The sequence below is a fragment of the Panulirus ornatus genome, chromosome 27 (genome assembly GCF_036320965.1).
Source record: "Panulirus ornatus isolate Po-2019 chromosome 27, ASM3632096v1, whole genome shotgun sequence".
NCBI classification, from domain to species: Eukaryota; Metazoa; Arthropoda; class Malacostraca; order Decapoda; family Palinuridae; genus Panulirus; species Panulirus ornatus.
Window position 1 is genome coordinate 17832789 of NC_092250.1, and position 20636 is coordinate 17853424.

General features: G+C 37.6%; 1 protein-coding gene across 2 annotated transcripts in view; it reads left to right on the top strand.

The window, feature by feature from the left end:
• ex (FERM domain containing expanded) overlaps positions 1-20412 on the top strand; it is a 153123-nt gene extending 132711 nt beyond the window's left edge. The window contains exons 12-13 of one of the 2 annotated variants that reach the window (XM_071678272.1): positions 1522-4352; positions 6132-20412. In XM_071678272.1, the coding sequence (XP_071534373.1) occupies positions 1522-4352; positions 6132-6695 (3395 nt within the window). In that variant the 3' untranslated portion in view covers positions 6696-20412. Of the gene's footprint in view, positions 1-1521; positions 4370-6131 lie in introns of both variants that reach the window. The other variant, XM_071678273.1, reaches the window with a different exon arrangement.
• The last annotated feature ends 224 nt before the right edge of the window (positions 20413-20636 follow it).

The window sequence follows — 20636 nt, forward strand, 5'->3', positions numbered from 1 at the left end:
ACTTCAGGGAGAATAACATAATAATGTTTTAAGAGCTGAATAGTGTGAAGAGAACAAAATAACAAATGAAGGCATGAATGAAGGGAGCAGAAAAATTAATAATCAAATCACAGAGGTATAAATTTGTTGAGTGTACCTGGTAAATTGCATTGAGAGAGTGGTGATTGAGAGAATGCTGGCATACACAAAGCATTGCACTTTCAGACTGGGGAGGAACAATATGGCTTCAGGAGCTGTGGAGAATGTGTGGATCAGGTGCTTGTTTTGAAAAATTTGTGTGAGAAATATTTACAGAAAGAGAAGGATTAGTATGTGGCATTTATGGATATGAAGAAAGGATATGATAGGGCTGGTAGGAATAATTTATGGAAGGTGATATGAATATATGGTGTGAAAGAAAAGCTACTAGAAACAATGAGGAGTTTTTTTCATGAGAGTGAGGCATGTGTGCAGGTAGGAGAGCTGAGTGAGTGTTCCAGGTGGAGGTGGGTCTATGGCAGGGATGTGTAATGTTACCAAGGCAGTTTAATCTGTTTATGGTTGGGGTGGTGAGGAAGGTGAATGCAAGGGTCTTGGAGATAGGAAGGGGTTTGAAGTCCGTTGGGATGGGGAGCCTGAAGGTGAGTTGCTTGCTGTTTTCTGATGACCTAGCTCTGGTGGCATACTCAAATTTGGGGGAATGTGTGAAAAGAAAAAGTTGAAAGTTAATGTAATTAAATGTAGGGTTTTAAGGCACAGCAGAGAAGAGATACAGGTTGGAGTGTGAGTTTGAATGGAGAGAACTTGGAGAAAGTGGAGTGTTTCAGACAGCAGATGGAACCATGGAAGTTGAAGTTAGCCATACGGTTGGTGTAGGAGCTAAGGTTCTGAGTGTACTGATGAGCATTTGGAAAGAGAGTTTACTGCCTGGGAGGGCAAAGATGGGAATGTCTGATGGTGTAGTCATCCCAGTGGTGTTGTGTTAATGCAAGGTATGGGCTTTACATTACAAAGTATGTTAAAGGATGGATGTTAGATATGTTAGGGTAAATAAGAGGTGTAGTAATGAGGAAAATATGGTCAAGAGAGGTGAAGTGGGTATGCTGAAATAATGTGGACTTATGAAAAAGATGAGTGAGAAGCTAAAATTTTGGGTAAGATCTGTAGTACATGCATCAATTTTTAATGCAGAAAAAGATATTATGGATAAACAATAGTAATCTATGTTTGTATAAGTTTAAATCCTCTCCTTAAAAAACTTAATTGGTAATACTGCAAAAAGTTAATGATATCAAATCAGTAGTGACATAATATGTATTAGAAAGTTTCATGCTATCCTTGTAGGGCAAGTAGAGTGCCTCAGTGTTTTTAGAATGTGTACCCAGTCTTTACTCTTAACTGATTGAAGAGTCTCTGTATTCTTTGATATGGTTATAAAAGGATATCTTTCTTTGAATTTGATTAAAAGATACAGTAATTATATAAGATTCTTCCTATTAATTATATGATCCAATAATTTTTCTTTTTCTCATTGCTATCCAGATGAACAGAACCTAACTTGTCCCTCCTTCACGCCACCAACTTCAACTCCACCATCTGGAGGGCGCTTAACTGGGTCTACAGGGGCTTGTGGAAGTGAAGCAGGTGGAGTGTCATTAGGTCGAGCAGGTAGTGTCCATTCCTCCTCATCACAGCAATCTGCCTCCACAGTTCGCTCTAGATATTCTATGGTCCCACACAGGCTTCCCCCAGAACTGACACTGGGTGCAGAGCTTGCAGACCTATCCTTAGCTCCTGATCTCCCACATCTTGCAGATTTACCAGGTATGGCTGCAGACAGGTCAGGACGGGGTGAAGATGAAGAAAGTGATCTTTGTGCAGGAATGTCACACACACAACATAATTGCTGTTCTACTTGCTGTGATGATGACAATGCATCAATTACTTCAACTGATGACCCTGAAGATGAGAATGATGAAGAGCACTGTAAATGTGGATCTTGTGCCATGTGTATCTTGCAGCAAGCCTCTGCAGGTTTCTTGCATCAAAAATTAGATAGTGAGAACTCGAGTGTAGCAGCACAACGAGGGGACACTGGGCCACACACATACCATGATTCCCTAGACTCAGCTAGTGCATCTGCTCATTTCTTTGGAAGTCCAACATTTGTAAGTGATGATGCCTCTGTGATGGTACAGCCAGACCTCGATGAGTCTGTCACTTCAACTTACAATTTTTCAGAGGAGGATTTTAGCCAGTTAGATAACAATGATGATTACGTAGAATTTTTCAAAGATGGCTTACGGTTCCCAGATCAGAGTAACACCCAGCTTGAACAAAGGGAAGCAGAAGAAGAGAGAACTGCTACTCCATCAGCCAGCGCCCATCGTGTTAGCCCACAAGGACTGGGTGCGCAAGGACTGGGAACACAGAGAGCTGGTGCTCAGGCAGTTGCATCCCCTTCAGAAGGTGGAACTTCTCCAATTGAATCAGATCAGCAGGATGAAGAACATCTAGATTACTCTGTTGAAAGTGCCCAAGCATCTTTGTTGGCATCATACTCACCTGCTTTAGCAATGTCCTTGGGATTATACCGACCTCGCACTTCAGTTTCATCAACTTTTGACACAGACAGTGACTATGTGCAAATTCCTGGAACTGAGGATCGTTTCTTAGCAATTCCTCCTGCTCCTGTTTCCATGTCAACCATAAAAACTATTACACCTGTTGCCATAGCTTCCTCCCGTGTTAACAGTGCATCACCTGATGACTCTTTGCCCAGGAGCAAGGATCCAAATTGTGACAGATTATCTCACACTGCACCAGATGCAGTAATTAGTGAAACAACAGTTGCTAATGCAAGTGAGGCACCTGCCAAATTTATAACTGCAAAGCCCAGAATCACTGTGCTTAAAGCTCACACTGAGTTAGCTGCTACTGCTGCTCCATCATTCACTTCAGTGCCTCTAAGTAGAGGAATAGTTCACACTTTACCACAAGTTCAGCCTCGGCCAAAAATAGATGCTATCCAATCTCTACAACGTGGTACTGCTCAACTGCCTGAAATGCGACCCTTGGGTCTTCCACCCCCTTATTCTCGAGATCATGGATCAAATAAAATCAAAGCATCTGGTACTCAAAATACTGTAGAGGTACCTGTAATTAGAAAAAATAATTACCTGGATGTCCGTGCTTCATCTAACATAAACAAACATAAGGCTCGTGTTCACCCAGAACAGCACCCCACTGTAACCCCAAGAAGTCTCTACCTCAGACATCAACAGAAAGCATTGCAGCAGCAGCAACTCAAACAACAGCAACAACTACAACAATTACAGCAGCGACTAAGCAGTGAGACTGTGTATCAGCCAGCTGCATATGCCCAAGTTGTAGGTGTACCACTACTGCCATCACCAACATATAGTGGTTATCACCAACAGCACCAACATACTCAGTCAGGTATCCAGCAGCCAATGTTCCAACAACATCAGCAACAACCCCAACAAAATTACCTTTATCAGCCATATATAAAGAATTTTTTCCAGAATCCACCTCCACCATCACCACACCATGGTTATGGTGTAGGTGCTGGCCCAGGAGGAAGTGGGTTTCAGGTTGCAGTTGAGGCACCATCTCCCACCTACCAGTGTGCTAGTGACCCTGGTACTTATCCTCCACAACAGCAGCAGTCTCTGGCTACAGTGTATACTAACCAAGTCAGCTTAAGCCAAATTGAACAATTCAAGGCCCAGTTGTACTCTGATGTGGATTATGTTATATATCCTATGAAGGACCCTGCACTAAGTCGACAGGAATACATGGATGCTAAAAAGGGACAGGTCATTGCTACCCAAGCTCAACAGCATGCTAGCAGCAGCAGCAGCAGTAGCAGCTTTGCTTATTTACCTCCACCCCCTCCATACCGCAGCCCAAAGATGTCACCTTTATATAGATCAACTCCCAATGTTGCAGCAGCATTAAGCAGCTGTGGTGGAAGTGGAAGTGGTAGTGGTGTAGTGACAAGTGGAGGAAGTGCCTCTGCATCAGTCCTGTCATCGTATCCATCATACCAGAGCCTCACCTCACACCAGCCTGGGTCATCTTCTGGCTATTCCTCCATGGCACGAGGACGCTACTTTTCTCAGCAATCACTGGCATCCTCATCACTGTCGTCAGCACCTTCTGGGTATTCTGCATCAACGCAGAGTCTTACTGGAAGCTATGAACCATACTCTGAAGTAATGCATCAGGCATCATCTATGCTTCGTGTTCGTTCTGATGAATCCATTCTTTCTTCATCATTAGCAGAATCAACCGATTCCCATGCATCAGCTGGCCACCCATTGCCTCCACCCCCACCTTACCGGCCCAAGGTGAGGACAACTCACAAGTACGTGGCTTCTCAGTGCTGTGCATGACCTGCTTGGCCTAAGATGTTAGTACAGTGAAGTTTTTAAATTATAAATTTCTGTAAAAATAAAATTTCAAATACTTGTTTTGACCAAATATAATGCACATCAATTAATTCCTTAAGATGAAGATAGCATTGTGCTGATGTCTTGGGCCACCATAACATAGCATACCAGTGATGACTGACTTTTGTGAGACATCATTTTTCTGCACGCATCCTCCTCTGTTCTGCTTGTAATCCTCTTATGTAGCTCACACTTTCAGATAGTGATTTGAAACAGTAGATTGTTTGGAGTTAACATAAAAATGACATAGTCTTGAATTTATAATATCATCCCATGCTTATTGATACATAGCTTTCAGCATATAGTACCTAACATGTCTGTGATGTGCATGTATTCTTCTTTGACATATCAAATGTAATGGAAGTTACTAAAGGGACCTATTCAATTGAAATGTGTTCTTGTATTACTGAAAACATGGTGAATTTTTTCTATTATCACCTAAATTGTCTGGGTCAAATAATAATTATGCTTTGAATTTCACATATGCTGTAAGACTGAAAATTCTTTGTTAAATTTACAGCTATACAATAAACAAACCTGTTAATGGACCTCATATCAAGTAAAGTTTTGCTGAAATTTAATTCCAAGAGATTTGACAAAACTTTTGTATTTCAGTGAATGTGAAAATTATAGGACAGCATTAAAAATTTGTGGTATAATCTATACTGTTGGGCAACACCATACAAGCAAGAAGCCTTAACCTGACAGCAACCACTCTTACGAGAATCCCAACAAATAACACTATATCAACTCTTTCTGATCTGTAAACTGAATCTCTTTAATTGACTGTGATGCAAAAACACCTGGCATGTCATCTCTTGACAGTGGACTAATTTTGAAGATTCTGGCAACACTGATAATATATATCTGTAAATTTCAGAAATATAACACTTACAATGTTTCCTTTTATTTTACAAATTGCAATACTTTGTTTTGTATTTTTCAGTAATATAACTAAGAAGCTAACTGAATCTCATGACTTGAGTTTGAAAGCTACACTATTGTAACTTATTTCATCCATAGAAAATATGCTGTCTAATCTCAAAATGTTTTAAATCATAATTATATGCTTGTTAAACACTGTTACATGTTAGTGTTGCTGAATTTTATGAATTAGAGCCATCTGCATGTTAAATCTTAGTGTTACACTATAGTGGTATAGAATAACAGAGCTTATTTACATTCTGATTAAAGAGCATTTATTGTTAAATATAAATTGTGAATCTTTTAAATTTGCTAGAAAAATGTATAGTACATATCTCTGATAAATACAGAGCAAATAATCCTTTGTAAGTATAGTAAAACCTTACTTCAGTGGATGTGAACCAGAAATTATATTAAGCAGACCTGGTTTGGAATAAAGTAAGTTTCCTTTCATATGTTGATAGTATAACAGATGAATACAGATAACATATCATTTGAAACTTATCCCGTGAAAAAAGAAGGCTTAATTCAGCCTTTTTCAACATATTCTGATTACTATCTAATTTTTTTTAATGTATTCTTTAATTTTTTCTCCTGTCTACGACATTTAGGTAAAGTTTACTTAACTATACTTTTGACATGACAGGTTTCCTCCTGTTCATTTTTACTTTTTAGTAATTCTCTTTCAAACCAATATAATTTTGCAGTGTACGAACAAGATCAGCACTGTGATAAGTAATAATTTATTTCCAGGAGACCTTGGACGGGACTGGGAGTGTTGTTGGGACCACCACGGGAGGTGCTGGGAGGGTTCGTTGCCGGAGGCCAGGGGGTCTCCTCAGCTTGCAGCAGTTGCGGGAGCGAAGCCAGCTCATGGATGTGCCACTCATCGCTGCCCTCTGTTCCGACACAACACTCATCTCGCATCCAAGCCGCACCCCTTCCACCGATTCCTCTGCAGCACCAGGCAGCAGTACCCCCCCACCTGCCCAGCCTGACTCCATTGGCTCGTCAAGCGCTCGCCCCTGGGACCTGGACACATTACAGGCATCCTCCAACATGACCAGTATTTCACCCCATTTACTGGGAGATGTACCTCATACAAAGACCAAGCGCAGGCAACGAGGTCTAAAAACAACACGCAGATACTCTCTCTCTGGTGTCTATACCACGAATCAGGTGCCTATCACACAAATAAAATCCAGATGTAGTAGTAAGACTTTCAGTGGTGTACATCATCACCCTACTAAGACTGGCCACCAGGTTCATGCCCCCAAGGATGCAAATGACTCACTCAAGACGAAAATCTCCCCTTAGATCAAGGTCTCTCCAGGATGCTGCTGCTTGTTGTCTGAAGCAACAGACTATTAATAATTCTGCATCTCCTTATTATTTGTGAAACGTGAGTTTCTCTCTTACCTCATATTTTGTATTTCTTGGATTCTGTTTGAATTCATTTTGTAGCACAGTAGCATAATGATCATTAATGAGTAACTGTATTACTTTTGGAGGATATTGCCATACGAAAATCAAGAATCAAATCTACAAGTGCTACTAATGCTTATTTTTTAAAAAGTTGACATGTATCACCAGCAAGAAATCTTTAATGCTAATTTAAATAAAGCACAATGGGATGTTATCTCCCTGTCTAGAAGATAAGTTGTGAAGATTTCCACAGTCATACAGTGGTAAATCTGGCATGAAGAGCGGCAAGTTCTTAGTCGCCTGTCACCATGATCTCTAGGACATTGGCTGGGCATCACTGGCCACTTTTATCATAACCAAATTAACAAAAGAAATTTTTTTTGTCACATGCTGATCACACACACACACACACACACACACACGTTATTGGCATTTGTAAACTTACAGTTAACAGTTTTATAGTCTCATTTAACCCCACCCCATCATTGCCAATTCCAAAGGTAGTAATGCTCTATGCTGAGTTTGGTTGCCTGTACAAATATACAAGTGTCGTCTGTTCAAGTGATATTACAATATAATGATGCAAGTTTGAAGTTTATCAGACCACAGAGTAATGATATTCTTAGAATTCAAATATCACACAGTGATGCAATTGTGATATATGTAATGACAGATTTTGTGTTGGTTTACTTGGTTTACTTATTTTAAAGAATAATGTCCGTTTGTTGGTTAAATTTTTCACTCAAGTGATGAAGAAGCTAGAGCATGATTCCCTCCATGGAATGGATCTCATGGTGGGAGGGTCTCAGTGGGCAGTTAATGACCAGGTAGTGCCCAACCATCTGTCCACACACACTGTCAACCACTGCCACCACTGCCAGTGTTCCAATTGGTGATACCATAGTACGGGCCCTTATTATTTATGGTTCTACAGATATTTTAGCTCTTTCTGTTAAATGCCTGTGGTCATGAAGTCATAATCTATAGGTTATTTTCAGTGTGTTTTATTTAATGGAAAATTTATTGCTGTTGAAATGGCTGAGAAGCACTTGTAGTTGCAAGAATGAAAACAACCGAGATTTCTATTTATAATTTCAACATGGCCATTAGTGCATTAGAGTACATTAAGAACTGTTCAGAGACTTGGTGTAAACCACTTAACACAAATAGGTGGTTGGCAGTGGGCGTAGTATTAATTTAATTTACCATAGGTTTAACATTTTACTTTAATTTACTGTGTGCACTGGGTATTATGCTCAGTATGTCTTTAAGAACTAATAATGCATCACTGCGCTCAGTTTTCCTAAGAGAACTAATACAGCATCACCACTTGTACTCATACTCAGGGTCGGGTATTGGAAGCATCTTTGTGATTTCCATCTTCATCTGTACACACTTCCGAGTTTGTCAAAATTAGTGCATAAGTTGAGCTGTTCATGTCTGTGTTGTCTAATATTTATTTATTGATTTCCTTTCCCTATAGTACAACTTGCAGCTGTAGTGATGACTCATGAATGTGTTCACAGTGGATCACAACAATTGACTGAAAATAAGATTGCAACCTACCATGCTGCTCCACTCATATGTATACTTGTTCCCATAATAACTGTTCAAAGTTTTTATCAGCAAAAGCAATTCTTACCTTATTTATATAACACATACATGGTCATTTTTTATTTTTCATGAAAAACAATTACTAAAACGTATAATGTCAAAGAACAGTATCACATCTGAAAAATTATTCTCATGTTTTAGAAACTATAATAAAAATATATTGTATTTGCTAATACTCTTAGGAAACTTAAAGTTTCTTTATTAAGTTATGAAATTCTCTCTAAAAAGAAATAGGGTTTTAGTAATGAATGCAACACTGGCTTGTCATACTAACTGGAGTTAGCACAGTGACATCAGAACCAGAGACAAACTCATAGGAATAGGGGTTCTTAGTCTACAAGGCTCATGCATATGAGTACATGAATCTCCTTGAATTCTCATAAATAGTCTTCAAACAAAAGGTTTACCATTATTCTTAATGTGATTTCCAGTAAAAATTGCATTAGAGTTTCTTAGGATTGTTATGGCATTCAAGGTTTCCATTAAGGTTCTGGCACTGCCATCAGTACCTCTCAGTCCCCCCATGTACCTGTGGTATAGTTGATTCACAGAAAGTAGAAATTATGTTTTTGGTAATTTTACAACTATTGAAGAATGAACTTTCTAGCGTATTTGATATCATCATTAGTGCAGTCACATCAAAAAAATTATATTCTGTAACAACTGAATGTTGGACAATTCACCAGAATCAGTCAGTAAATGTTTATTCATGGTGCTGTATGAGGATGCTTTAGATAAAGTGCAGTTTCTTTTTAATGAAAAATAATGGGTCTGCTGTATCTTGAAACTGGACCCAAGCAAAGTGTGCTGCAGCTGATCAAATGTCTTCATCTGCATTATAAAGATTTACTTCAATTATTAAGCATGCAAAAATAAGGTAAAATTTGAAAGACATAAACCTATAGAGAGTATCAACCCCACTGACCTGCTGATATACAGGAGGACATTATCAAACTTTGCACTGTTATCCACTAGCAAAATCATGCATGCAAGCAGAGGTCCTCCTGAACTCTAAGAGATTAGCTAGAATTGCATGACTATTGCTTTCCTAAAATTATTTACAAGTCTGTTTACCCATATACAACAATTAAATTCTGAAGACATACAAGTTCTCTGTTAGCTGTACATAATATAGGGTAATTTGCATCTTCAAACAAATCAATATTTCTCAAAGGTCATGAAGTATATTTAGTATGTACTGAATTCAGATCATTTAAATTTTCATAATCTATATCAGGGGTCCCAAACCATTTTCTATAGACAAGCAACTGTGAAATTTGAAGATAAGGCAGCAAGCACCAATGCATGCAGTCTTTCAGTCAACTCAAAATGTATATGAAATTCAAAAGCACAAGGAAAGGAGCAAGAATTATACTCTGATTATAGTGCATATAGTTAGAGAAAAGAGGACATTATATTTGCTAACAAACTAAACATTGGATTTCTTCCACCAGCTTGTCATAATCTGGAAATTAACATAAGGGAGCAGTTCACAAACAGTTGCTGAGATGGGATTCCAACAGCCTAACTTGTGCTTCACTTTATGCACGTCATATTTGAGAGTTTCACTAAGATAGGTTGATCCATGGTAAAATTTAGTCTTACGAGCAGCACTTCTGAGCAGTAAAAATGAAAGTTTTCATAATGTCCCTCTGAATGTTCACAATTTCCAACTCAAGTTCTTCCATTTCAGTGAAATAACTTCCCACTGGGAAGAACAGTGTTGAGAATATCAACTGTGTTAAATGGATTCACAAAAACTTCACTACTGGTTATATAACACCAGATTATTCTTGTCTTTCACAGAGTGCTTGTTGAAATGTTTCAAACTCGCCTCCAAAAGGCATGTTCACTGCACTCAAACACACATTTTCAACTATATTTTTCACGTTTTGGAAGTGAAAAAGTTATTTCTTGATTATGTGTGATATCCATATATCTACTGTGCATCTAAATGCATTGGTTGGACTGATCATTCAAACAATTTGTATTTTACCCTGAAGATCCAAAATCTTTATCACAGCAATGAGAAAGGCAAAATCCATTACCAAACTTTTTATTTAGCTGCACATAAGGCTTGTTTCTGGACTTAAAAAACTTTATCTCTTGCACTAGGTTTGGAAACCTTGCACACAATCTTATATTCAGCTCCAGAAAAGCTGTAGCCCTAACAGAGGTGATTGTTCAAAGTGCAACACTTAAGACACAAAGAAAAGTAAAAGGTTTTGTGTACACAGCTCCATGAATGATGATACAGTGTTAAGAAATGATTTCTGGGAAAGGGTCTTTCTTAAGAGTGGGCAATAAACTCATACTTGGTGTACCACTGCAAATTGCTAGCTTCTGCAGATGCATACTTTTCATAGTACAATCCTTGAATAATTGATGAAAAGCTTCACTTATTGTTCATCCATTCATTAGTGGCAGTATTTTCACTGCTTCTATTTAGCAGAGGAATCACTGATCACCATTGAATCCAAATTTTCCTCTAAAGAATGTCTACTATGTCCATGGACTATTCTAACTCCAATGAAAATCAGTTTTGATAATCTCTCAAATTAATGTAATCTTACATATTGTTGGAAATAGGGTCACTGTGTCATCACTTAATTATATTTTTTGATCAGTGACAAGTTATTAGTTTAACAAGAAAACAATTTTGTGGTCAAAAAGTTTTCTCATAATCTATGCAAAATTGGGGTTAGTTTAAAGGTGTATCTTGTCAAAAGAACTCTCTACTCCAAATATCACATTCTTTTATCAATTTCCCCCTCCCTCCCCCTTTTATTTGGGGGGAAAAGAACAATTTTAAAGTTCTATATGTTACTAGACTATTTTTCATCTCCATTACAAGCCTTGTGAAAAGCGACTGCTGGCAAATTTAGCTCTCATATCATTCATTCTCTTCCTAATTTCAAAAATAATCAAAGAATTAATAAAAATTTTCTTTACCTTTTTTGGAAGTGCTTCTCATCATATTTCTGTGGTATCACAACTGAAATGTCACAAGAAGAGTCACATATGCCCTTATCATAGGAAGGCTTGAATAAAATGCTTTGACAACTAAGATATGACTGTGAGACAGAGAAATAAAAATGCTGACACTTAAGTAGTGGAAGGGATCTACCTTATGTTTGGCAAACAAGCAATATTCTGTCACCTTTTATTATAATTTCCAACATTCATTCTTTGTTTTGGAATAAGCTTTCATCATTTTAGTTTTTGTTTCTTGGACTTAACTCTAAGAGTGAGACTAAATCTCGTAAGTCTGACAACAAGGCCTGCCTTGGTCCTACTCTCCATGTTCATAAATTATGAAAAATAATTTACAAAAAATATCTATTAATAAAAACTTGGTTGCAGACCCCTGATCCAGACAATACTAAACTCCCAAATGATCATTAAATGACATTCTTCAAAATTCTATAAATATATATCCACTATTGTGACGAAAAAACAGCAAACATGAATTTTATTCACATGAGTAGAATACCAGACTATTAAGAAGCCCAGATTACAATATTTATTTATTCATGCATTATTTGAGGTTGAACTGTTAGAAAAGGGGTGACTGTGTTGATTGGTTAGTCGCAACTTTTAATCTATGTATGGCTCAAATTATGGTGCCTGAAGACTGACAGAATGCCTTTATTGTGCCATTGTATAAAGGCAAGGGGAACAAAACAGAATGTTCAAATTACAGAGGTACAAGTCTGTTAAGTATAACTGGTAAGCTGTGTGGGAAAGTGATGACTGAGGGAGTTGGCATGCACAGAGTATCAGAATGTGGAGTAACAGTGTGGTTTCAGGAGTGTTAGAGGATGTGTGGACCAGATGTCTGCCTTGAATTTGAGGGAGATATACCTGGAGAAAGAAAAGGATTTACATGTGATATTCATGGATCTGGAAAGGTGGATAACTGGATTGCAAGGGATGCTTTGTGGAAGGTACTACAAATGTATGGTGTTGCAGGAAACCTTCTAGAATCAATAAGTTTTTACCAAGTAAGGCATATGTATGAGCAGAAAGGAAAGATAGCAGGTGGTTCCATGTGAAGGTGGGTCAGCATCAGAGATGTGTGATAGCACCATGAGTTTAATATATTTGTGCATAGGGGGTGAGAGAAGTACATGCAAGGGTTTTGGAGAAAGGGGAAGGTTTGCAGTCGAATGAGGGTGGGGGGTGCCTGGGAGGTTTGATGCTGTAAGCAGATGACAAAGCTTTGTTAGCAGACTCGAGTGAGGAACTGCAGAAGCTGGCATTTGAGTTTGGGAGAATGTGTGAAAGGAGGAAGTTGAGTTAATGTGAATAAAAGTAAGGTAATGAGGTTTAGTAGGGGAGAAAGACAGTTTGGTTTGAGTATGAGTTTGAATGGAGAAAATCCAGTAGCAGACTAGACTATATGTGCTAAAGTGAACTATAGGATGGGTAAGGAGCGAAGATTCTAGGTGCCGTGAGTATTATGTGGAAAGAGAGGTCACTAGTCTCAGAGGGCAAAGATTGGTATGTTTGATGATATAGTAGTCCTAAAAGTGCTGTAAGGATGCAAATCACAGGCCCTATATGCAAAAGTGTGGAAGAAGGCGAGGTGCTAGGAATAAAATGCCTGAAGACAAAATGTGGTGTGAGGAGGGCTCTCCAAGTAAGTGACACTATGTAAGATAGGTGTGGTGGTAAACAGAGTGCTTGAGAAATCTGAAGAGAGCGTGTTGAAGTGGGTATGTGAAGAGAGATTGACAGAAATTACATGCATCGAAAGTGGAGGGAACTTTGAGTAGGAAATTGTGGGTAAAAAAAGGAAGATGAAGTGAAAGACACTTTGATTTGTTGAGACTTGAACGCATATAAGGGTGTAATGCACATATGGGACAGAACAAATTGGAATGATGTGGTATGCATGGGGTGATATGCTGCCAGTGGGCTAAATCAGAGCGTATGAAGTGGCTGGGGAAATCATAGAAACGTTTGTGAGGCTTGGCTATGAATAAGAAAGCTCTAATTTTGGTGCATTATACATGGCAGCCAGACAGTAAATGTGAGCAAATGCCTTAGTTGTGTCTTCATCTTTTTCTGCCACGATTCTGCTGATTGGGAAATGAAAAACAGGTATGGTTTTCATTTTAATATTTTGTATTTCAGGTTTGCTATCATTTGGTAAAGAACATGTGCATGACTAGAGATAATTTCAGTGTATCGTTATCTCTTACAAGAAGGGTTAGTGACTGATCGAGAATTTAAACACTGTTTTTGAGTAAAATTATTTGCAATATGCTGCTACGACGTTCTTTTTAAAATGAAATTAGGGGAAATAAACTAAATCAGATGTAATGAAACATATTATAAGTTGTGATAGTCATAGTTAGACTGAATGTTTTTGGTTGCTCTAATGTAGGCATCATGACTTTCTTTGCAAGTTGCTCCATTATGCTTAGACTTACAGGAAGGAATTCACTACATAAAGAATGTTTTAACACTACTGTATTTATCTGAAGAAAAAAAAATCACATTTCAGGAATTGGTGGTAAATGATAATAAAGTTATGCAAAGTTTAGAAAATAACTCTTTTCAGAGGTGAAGGATTAGTAATTCATGCAAACGAAGTTGTGTAAAGTTTTTAAGTTTCAAGACAATTCTCATTGTAAACTACATGTAATAACATTTGCTTGCAATGGCTATTGTTAATATATACTTATGTCATGTTGCCTTCAGTATTGCTAGACCTTTCACTAAAAAAATAATGTCATCAAAATGTATCAAAGATGTGTTGGATTAGGTTAACATACTGATGGAATGTTTTCCCTCACTGTTCCTAGATATTTCACAGATAAGACACTTGTCTGTCCTACCAAAATATGTTAAAGAGGTGTTGGATTAAGATGAATTCATCAGTCTAAATGAAGCTGTCAATGCTAGATGAAGCACTGGCAAAAAAAAAAAAAATTTAATTTTCACTGAATATACAAGTACCATGACCCTTATTTTGCACTAAATAATCAAATACAATTAAATGCTTACATTGACATCTTGTACCTCTGCTACACCACGAAAATGTCAATACAGGTTGAGCATCCCTAATCCGAAATGCTTCGAAATCCGAAATGCTCTGAATTCCGAAAAAATTGAGTGGTGACTACCCTAAACATTATTTTTTTTCATTGTATAAATTGTATTTCATTTATATTTTTTTTTTCTGTTAAGTACTTATCCGTGAATAAGTGTAAGAAAATCATTGCTTATCAGTAGCATATAAAATCAGTGTCATGAATGAAAGTGATGCTAAACACCAACGTATTGTTTACAGGGGCAGCTGAGGTTGTGACACCTTAGCTTTTTGATGGTTCAGTGTTACACAAACTTTGCTTCATGTGCAAAATTATTAAAAATATTGTATAAATTACCCTCAGGTTATATGTATAAGGTGTAAATGAAACATGAATGGCTTTTGTATTTATACTTGGATCCCATCCCCAAGATACCTCATGTATATGCAAATGTTCCAAAATCTGAAACACTTTTGGTCTCAGACATCTCGGATATGGGATACTCAACCTGTATACAAAACTGCCAATATTCAAACATATATTATAACATTTTGGTCTTGATTCATTGTATAGTCACCGAATTTCAAACTCCATACTGTTCTTCCTCCACTGCATTATGATGATACTGTTATTTTAAGTCAGGCTGATAAAGTTCACTCCCTGAATTTCAGAATTTGGCGAAGGCAAATCTTCAATTATGATCCATGTTTAGTTGCAGTGCTGCATTCACTGTCATATGTGAGAATTTCAATGATTCAAGCATTATCCTGATTCTAGATTAGGTCATTCAAATATAGAGAAACTTACATGAACAGCTTGCAATGTGAACTGGTGAATATAGAGACTGACTGGACTGTAAGTATTGAATGTTTTGAAATAATTTGTATGCATGGAGTAAATGCGTATCATTTAATTTTAGACTTTTTAGCACTATACTGACATGTTTCAGTTGCAAAGGGCATTTGATTCTAAGTGTAAGAAGAATGCTAAATGGCATATCTTGATATAGAAATACTTTAGTTTTAAAAATATTTTTGGTTACAACATGTAATTATATTTTAATCTGTTATTTGTGATGCAAAGAAAATATTTTAATTTGAAATATCTTGGATTAAGGTTTATCTGTTTTAAGTATGGAGTTACTGGATTTATTTTGTAGTATAAGATATGGGATATGAATTAGTTATGGTGGCAAGATTGCTGAACTGAATTTGAATGTTAGCAGCAAACCACTGATATAAAATAACTATCAGCAGCAATTGAAATACAATTCCCCAGCCACTAAATACTAGCAAGAACAGCTCTTCCAATAATTATTCAAAACACACCCTACGTTCAGTTAAGCTCACATGTCTGAATGAATGAATGAGTGTGTGACAGTTATCAATGGGTCTCATGAGTAAAGCCTTGTCCCATCAGTAGTTAAACAAATACAGAAAAATGACCATAAGAGGCTCAAGGGTTTGCAGTACTATTATATTTACAAAAATTTTAAGGAACTTTTAACCAAGATTTGAAAGGGATGCCTTTTCAACCATGGTGTTAATATGTCAAGTTACATATTATACAATTATTATTATTACTGGGTAGCTCATCACAGCGGTAGGGTTGTGTGCATATAAAATCTACAAGTTTCATATTCAACTACACAGGCTTACAGGTAAAGTTTGTAAGCGTTTATTTGTTGTATATGCTCATGCCTAATTTTTTTTTTTTTTAAATCAGTGACCTTACTGGAGAGGCTGCCACTCCCTTTCCTTCAAAAAAATAGTGAAAATTAATATAGGATGTTATCTTTTAGTTCCTGTACTATTGTTCTATTAACTAAAGGTTCAGTTCATATACCTATATAAATCATGTAAAAAAATAAGAATCTCGGTGAAAAAATATTGCTGTCTCTGTAATCTTCCGCTGTGCTTTTCCACACTTCTTAAGATATTATGTGCTAAAACTTGTATTAATGCAAATCCAGACCTCCATTTCATTTCACAGAACCAACCTTCCAACCATGTAAGGTTTCCTTTGGTAAAGTCTTGAGGTATAATGTGAAATATGCAAGAAACATAGATAGCATCAGAACCACCCATAACATTGTGCATTACTTATATATAAAAGGGTAAGAGAGAGGTTTAGTAATAAGAATAATATGGTTAAAAAAGCTAAGAGTGTGCTAAAATGGTTCCAACATATGGAGAGAATGAGTAAGAAGAGATTGACAAAAAGGATACATGTGTCACAACTGGAGGAGATATGGAAAAACGGGAGAGCAACCTGGAGGTGGAAGGATGGAATGGAAAAGATTTTGAGTTTGGGGGCTGAACAGACAGGAGGGTGAAAAGCAACCAAATGATAAAATGAACTGGAGTGATGTGGAAAACAGGGGAAGATTTGCTGTCAAATGAGAAGAAGGGCATGTGAAGCAGTGAGGGGAAAACAATAGAAAGGTAGCAAATGGAACCATGGGAGCTGAGGAGAGACTTACGATTGGTGAGGGGAAATAGGTCCTAGCAACACTGAGGAAAGAGAGGTCACAATCTGGGCGTAGGTATGCATAAGGGGTTGTGGTTTTGGGGTATTAAACATGACAACTAGAGAATGTATGTGAGCAAATGTGACCTTTCTTTGTCTGTTCCTGACACTACCTTGCCTTGCTAATGCAGGAAACAGCAAACGTGTGTATATATATATATATATATATATATATATATATATATATATATATACATATATCACTATTATATAAAATATTTAATCACTGTTTCCCACATCATCGAGGCAGCGCAAGGAAACAGAAAAAGAATGACCCAATCACTCCTATACACATATATATGCATAAATGCCCATACACGCACATATACATACATATACACTTCAACGTGTACATACATATACATACACAGACATATACATATATAAACATGTACATATTCATACTTGCTGCCTTCATCCATTCCTGTCGCCACCCCATCACACAGGAAACACACACACACACACCATGACTGAGGAGAAAGAATACTTCATTCATATTCCCTACATGTTGTAGAAGGCCACTAAAAGGGGTTCGAGCAAGGGGCTGGAAGTCCTCCCCTCCCATTTTACTTTTCAAAAGAAGGAACAGAGAAGGGGGCCGAGTGAGGATGTTCCCTCTGAGGCTCAGTCCTCTGTTCTTAACACTACCTCACTAACACGGGAAATGGCGAATATGTATGAAAAAAATTTATAAATATATATATTCCTATGAGTCCACTGGGAAAATGAAACACGATAAGTTCCCAAGTGCACTTTCATGTAATAATCACATCATCAGGGGAGACACAAGAGAAAAATATAAGTCAGTTGATATACATCGAAGAGACGAAGCTAGGACGCCATTTGGTAAACATGTGATTGTCCAAAACATGTATAAATATATTTTATTTTTCATACATATTCGACTTTTCCCATGTTAGCGAGGTAGTGTTAAGAACAGAAGACTGAGCCTTAAAGGGAATATCCTCACCTGGCCCCCTTCTCTGTTCCCTCTTTTGGAAAAATAAAAATGAGAGGGGAAGATTTCCAGCCCCTCGCTCCCCCAGTTTTAGTCGCCCTCTACAACATAAAGGGAATACATGGGAAGTAATCTTTCTCCCCTATCCCCAGATAGGGGAGAAAGAGGGGCAAGTATGAAGTCTGTTGGGGATGAGAGAGCTTGGGAAGTGAGTCAGTTGTTGTTCGCTGATGATACAGCGCTGGTGGCTGATTCATGTGAGAAACTGCAGAAGCTGGTGACTGAGTTTGGTAAAGTGTGTGAAAGAAGAAAGTTAAGAGTAAATGTGAATAAGAGCAAGGTTATTAGGTACAGTAGGGTTGAGGGTCAAGTCAATTGGGAGGTGAGTTTGAATGGAGAAAAACTGGAGGAAGTGAAGTGTTTTAGATATCTGGGAGTGGATCTGGCAGCGGATGGAACCATGGAAGCGGAAGTGGATCATAGGGTGGGGGAGGGGGCGAAAATTCTGGGAGCCTTGAAGAATGTGTGGAAGTCGAGAACATTATCTCGGAAAGCAAAAATGGGTATGTTTGAAGGAATAGTGGTTCCAACGTTGTATGGTTGCGAGGCGTGGGCTATGGATAGAGTTGTGCGCAGGAGGATGGATGTGCTGGAAATGAGATGTTTGAGGACAATGTGTGGTGTGAGGTGGTTTGATCGAGTAAGTAACGTAAGGGTAAGAGAGATGTGTGGAAATAAAAAGAGCGTGGTTGAGAGAGCAGAAGAGGGTGTTTTGAAATGGTTTGGGCACATGGAGAGAATGAGTGAGGAAAGATTGACCAAGAGGATATATGTGTCGGAGGTGGAGGGAATGAGGAGAAGAGGGAGACCAAATTGGAGGTGGAAAGATCGAGTGAAAAAGATTTTGTGTGATCGGGGCCTGAACATGCAGGAGGGTGAAAGGAGGGCAAGGAATGGAGTGAATTGGAGCGATGTGGTATACCGGGGTTGACATGCTGTCAGTGGATTTAATCAAGGCATGTGAAGCGACTGGGGTAAACCATGGAAAGCTGTGTAGGTATGTATATTTGCGTGTGTGGACGTATGTATATACATGTGTATGGGGGTGGGTTGGGCCATTTCTTTCGTCTGTTTCCTTGCGCTACCTCGCAAATGCGGGAGACAGTGACAAAGCAAAAAAAAAAAAAATATATATATATATATATATATATATATACACATGTTTGCCATTTTTTGCATTAGCAAGGTATTTTCAGGAGCAGATGAAGAAAGGTCGCATTTGTTCACATACATTCTCTAGTTGTCGTGTAATGCACCAAAACCACAGCCCCTTACACACATACATATATATATATAGAGAGAGAGAGAGAGGGAAACGAGTCAAGCAATTTCTAGGAATATTGCAATATCTTTAATGAAAACTGGGTTGGCTCCTTTTATTCCTGTCTTTCACTCTATGATGGTAGGAAATGATCAATGCATATTTATAGAATCCAAGTCTGCATTCAATGTACTGTTTTGCATTTATTAACATTCTCGTAATTCAGTCATAGGTTCATAAAAGACTGAAAAAAGTATAACCTATGCATTCACAACAGGATTTTTTAATATATGAAATATGTAAATGGCATTACTGTATACAGGATGTACCAAAATATGTAGATGACATTACTGAATACAGGATCTGTCTAAAGAAAATGTGCAAGTACAGCACTTTATATGTTTAATATCATAGAAAATAACTATCTGACCATGTCTGTCTGGTGTATGTTACCAGCACAAACTTTTCCATGAGGTATATGCTATTGTCATAATTGGCCTGACTATAGTTTGTATACTATTATACAACATAGACTTGCAAAATAATCATACAAAGTTGCCGTTGGTGCACCAAACTCATACAGAGAAAGAGAGAGAGAGGAAAAACCTTTACACACATTCTCTCACCATTTCTAGTTAAACTGAACTTAATGTATATTGTCTGTGATGACTGCTACTGCAAGAATGACCATGTATGCTGGCAACAACTTAAAAATTTTTGAGTGTTTTTCATAGTAGTTGTATTTTTTTATTTAGCATAATTATGAATGCACAACAGCCAGACAAATTATTAAGTTGCATATGTCCAGTGCATGAACTGACACAAATTTCAGAAGCATTTCCCCAAGTAAAGGCATTTCCGATGTCTCAGATCTGTGAGTGATAAAGGTAGGGTAAGACAAAGGCCGTTTAATTTTAACTTGTTCACTGTGCAATCGTAGTGTAATTCTGATATGAATTCGTGAGTTTTGAATTAGGTTAAATGTGTATTGGAATCAATGAAATGTTTATATTTTGTACTGAACCGACATGTATATAGCAGTGTACAAGACGTAAAAGTATCACTGTCCACAGGAGCAGTGTACATAATCATTGTATATACCATTTGTGAATATGAAAAACAAAATGAATAAAAGAAACAGAAATATTTGTGTTTAAAAGCCTTTAGTTCAGTAGTTAATATTTTTACCACTTTGTTCTATATGTGTAAGTAAAGTTTTAGTACCTGGGTGTGGATATGGCAGCACATGGAACCATGAGAGCTGAGGCGAGTCACTGGGTGGGTAAGAGGACGAAGGCCCGGGAACACTAAGGAATGTGTGTTAAGAGAGGTCATTATCTATGAAGGCAAACCTGGGTATCTTTAAAGGC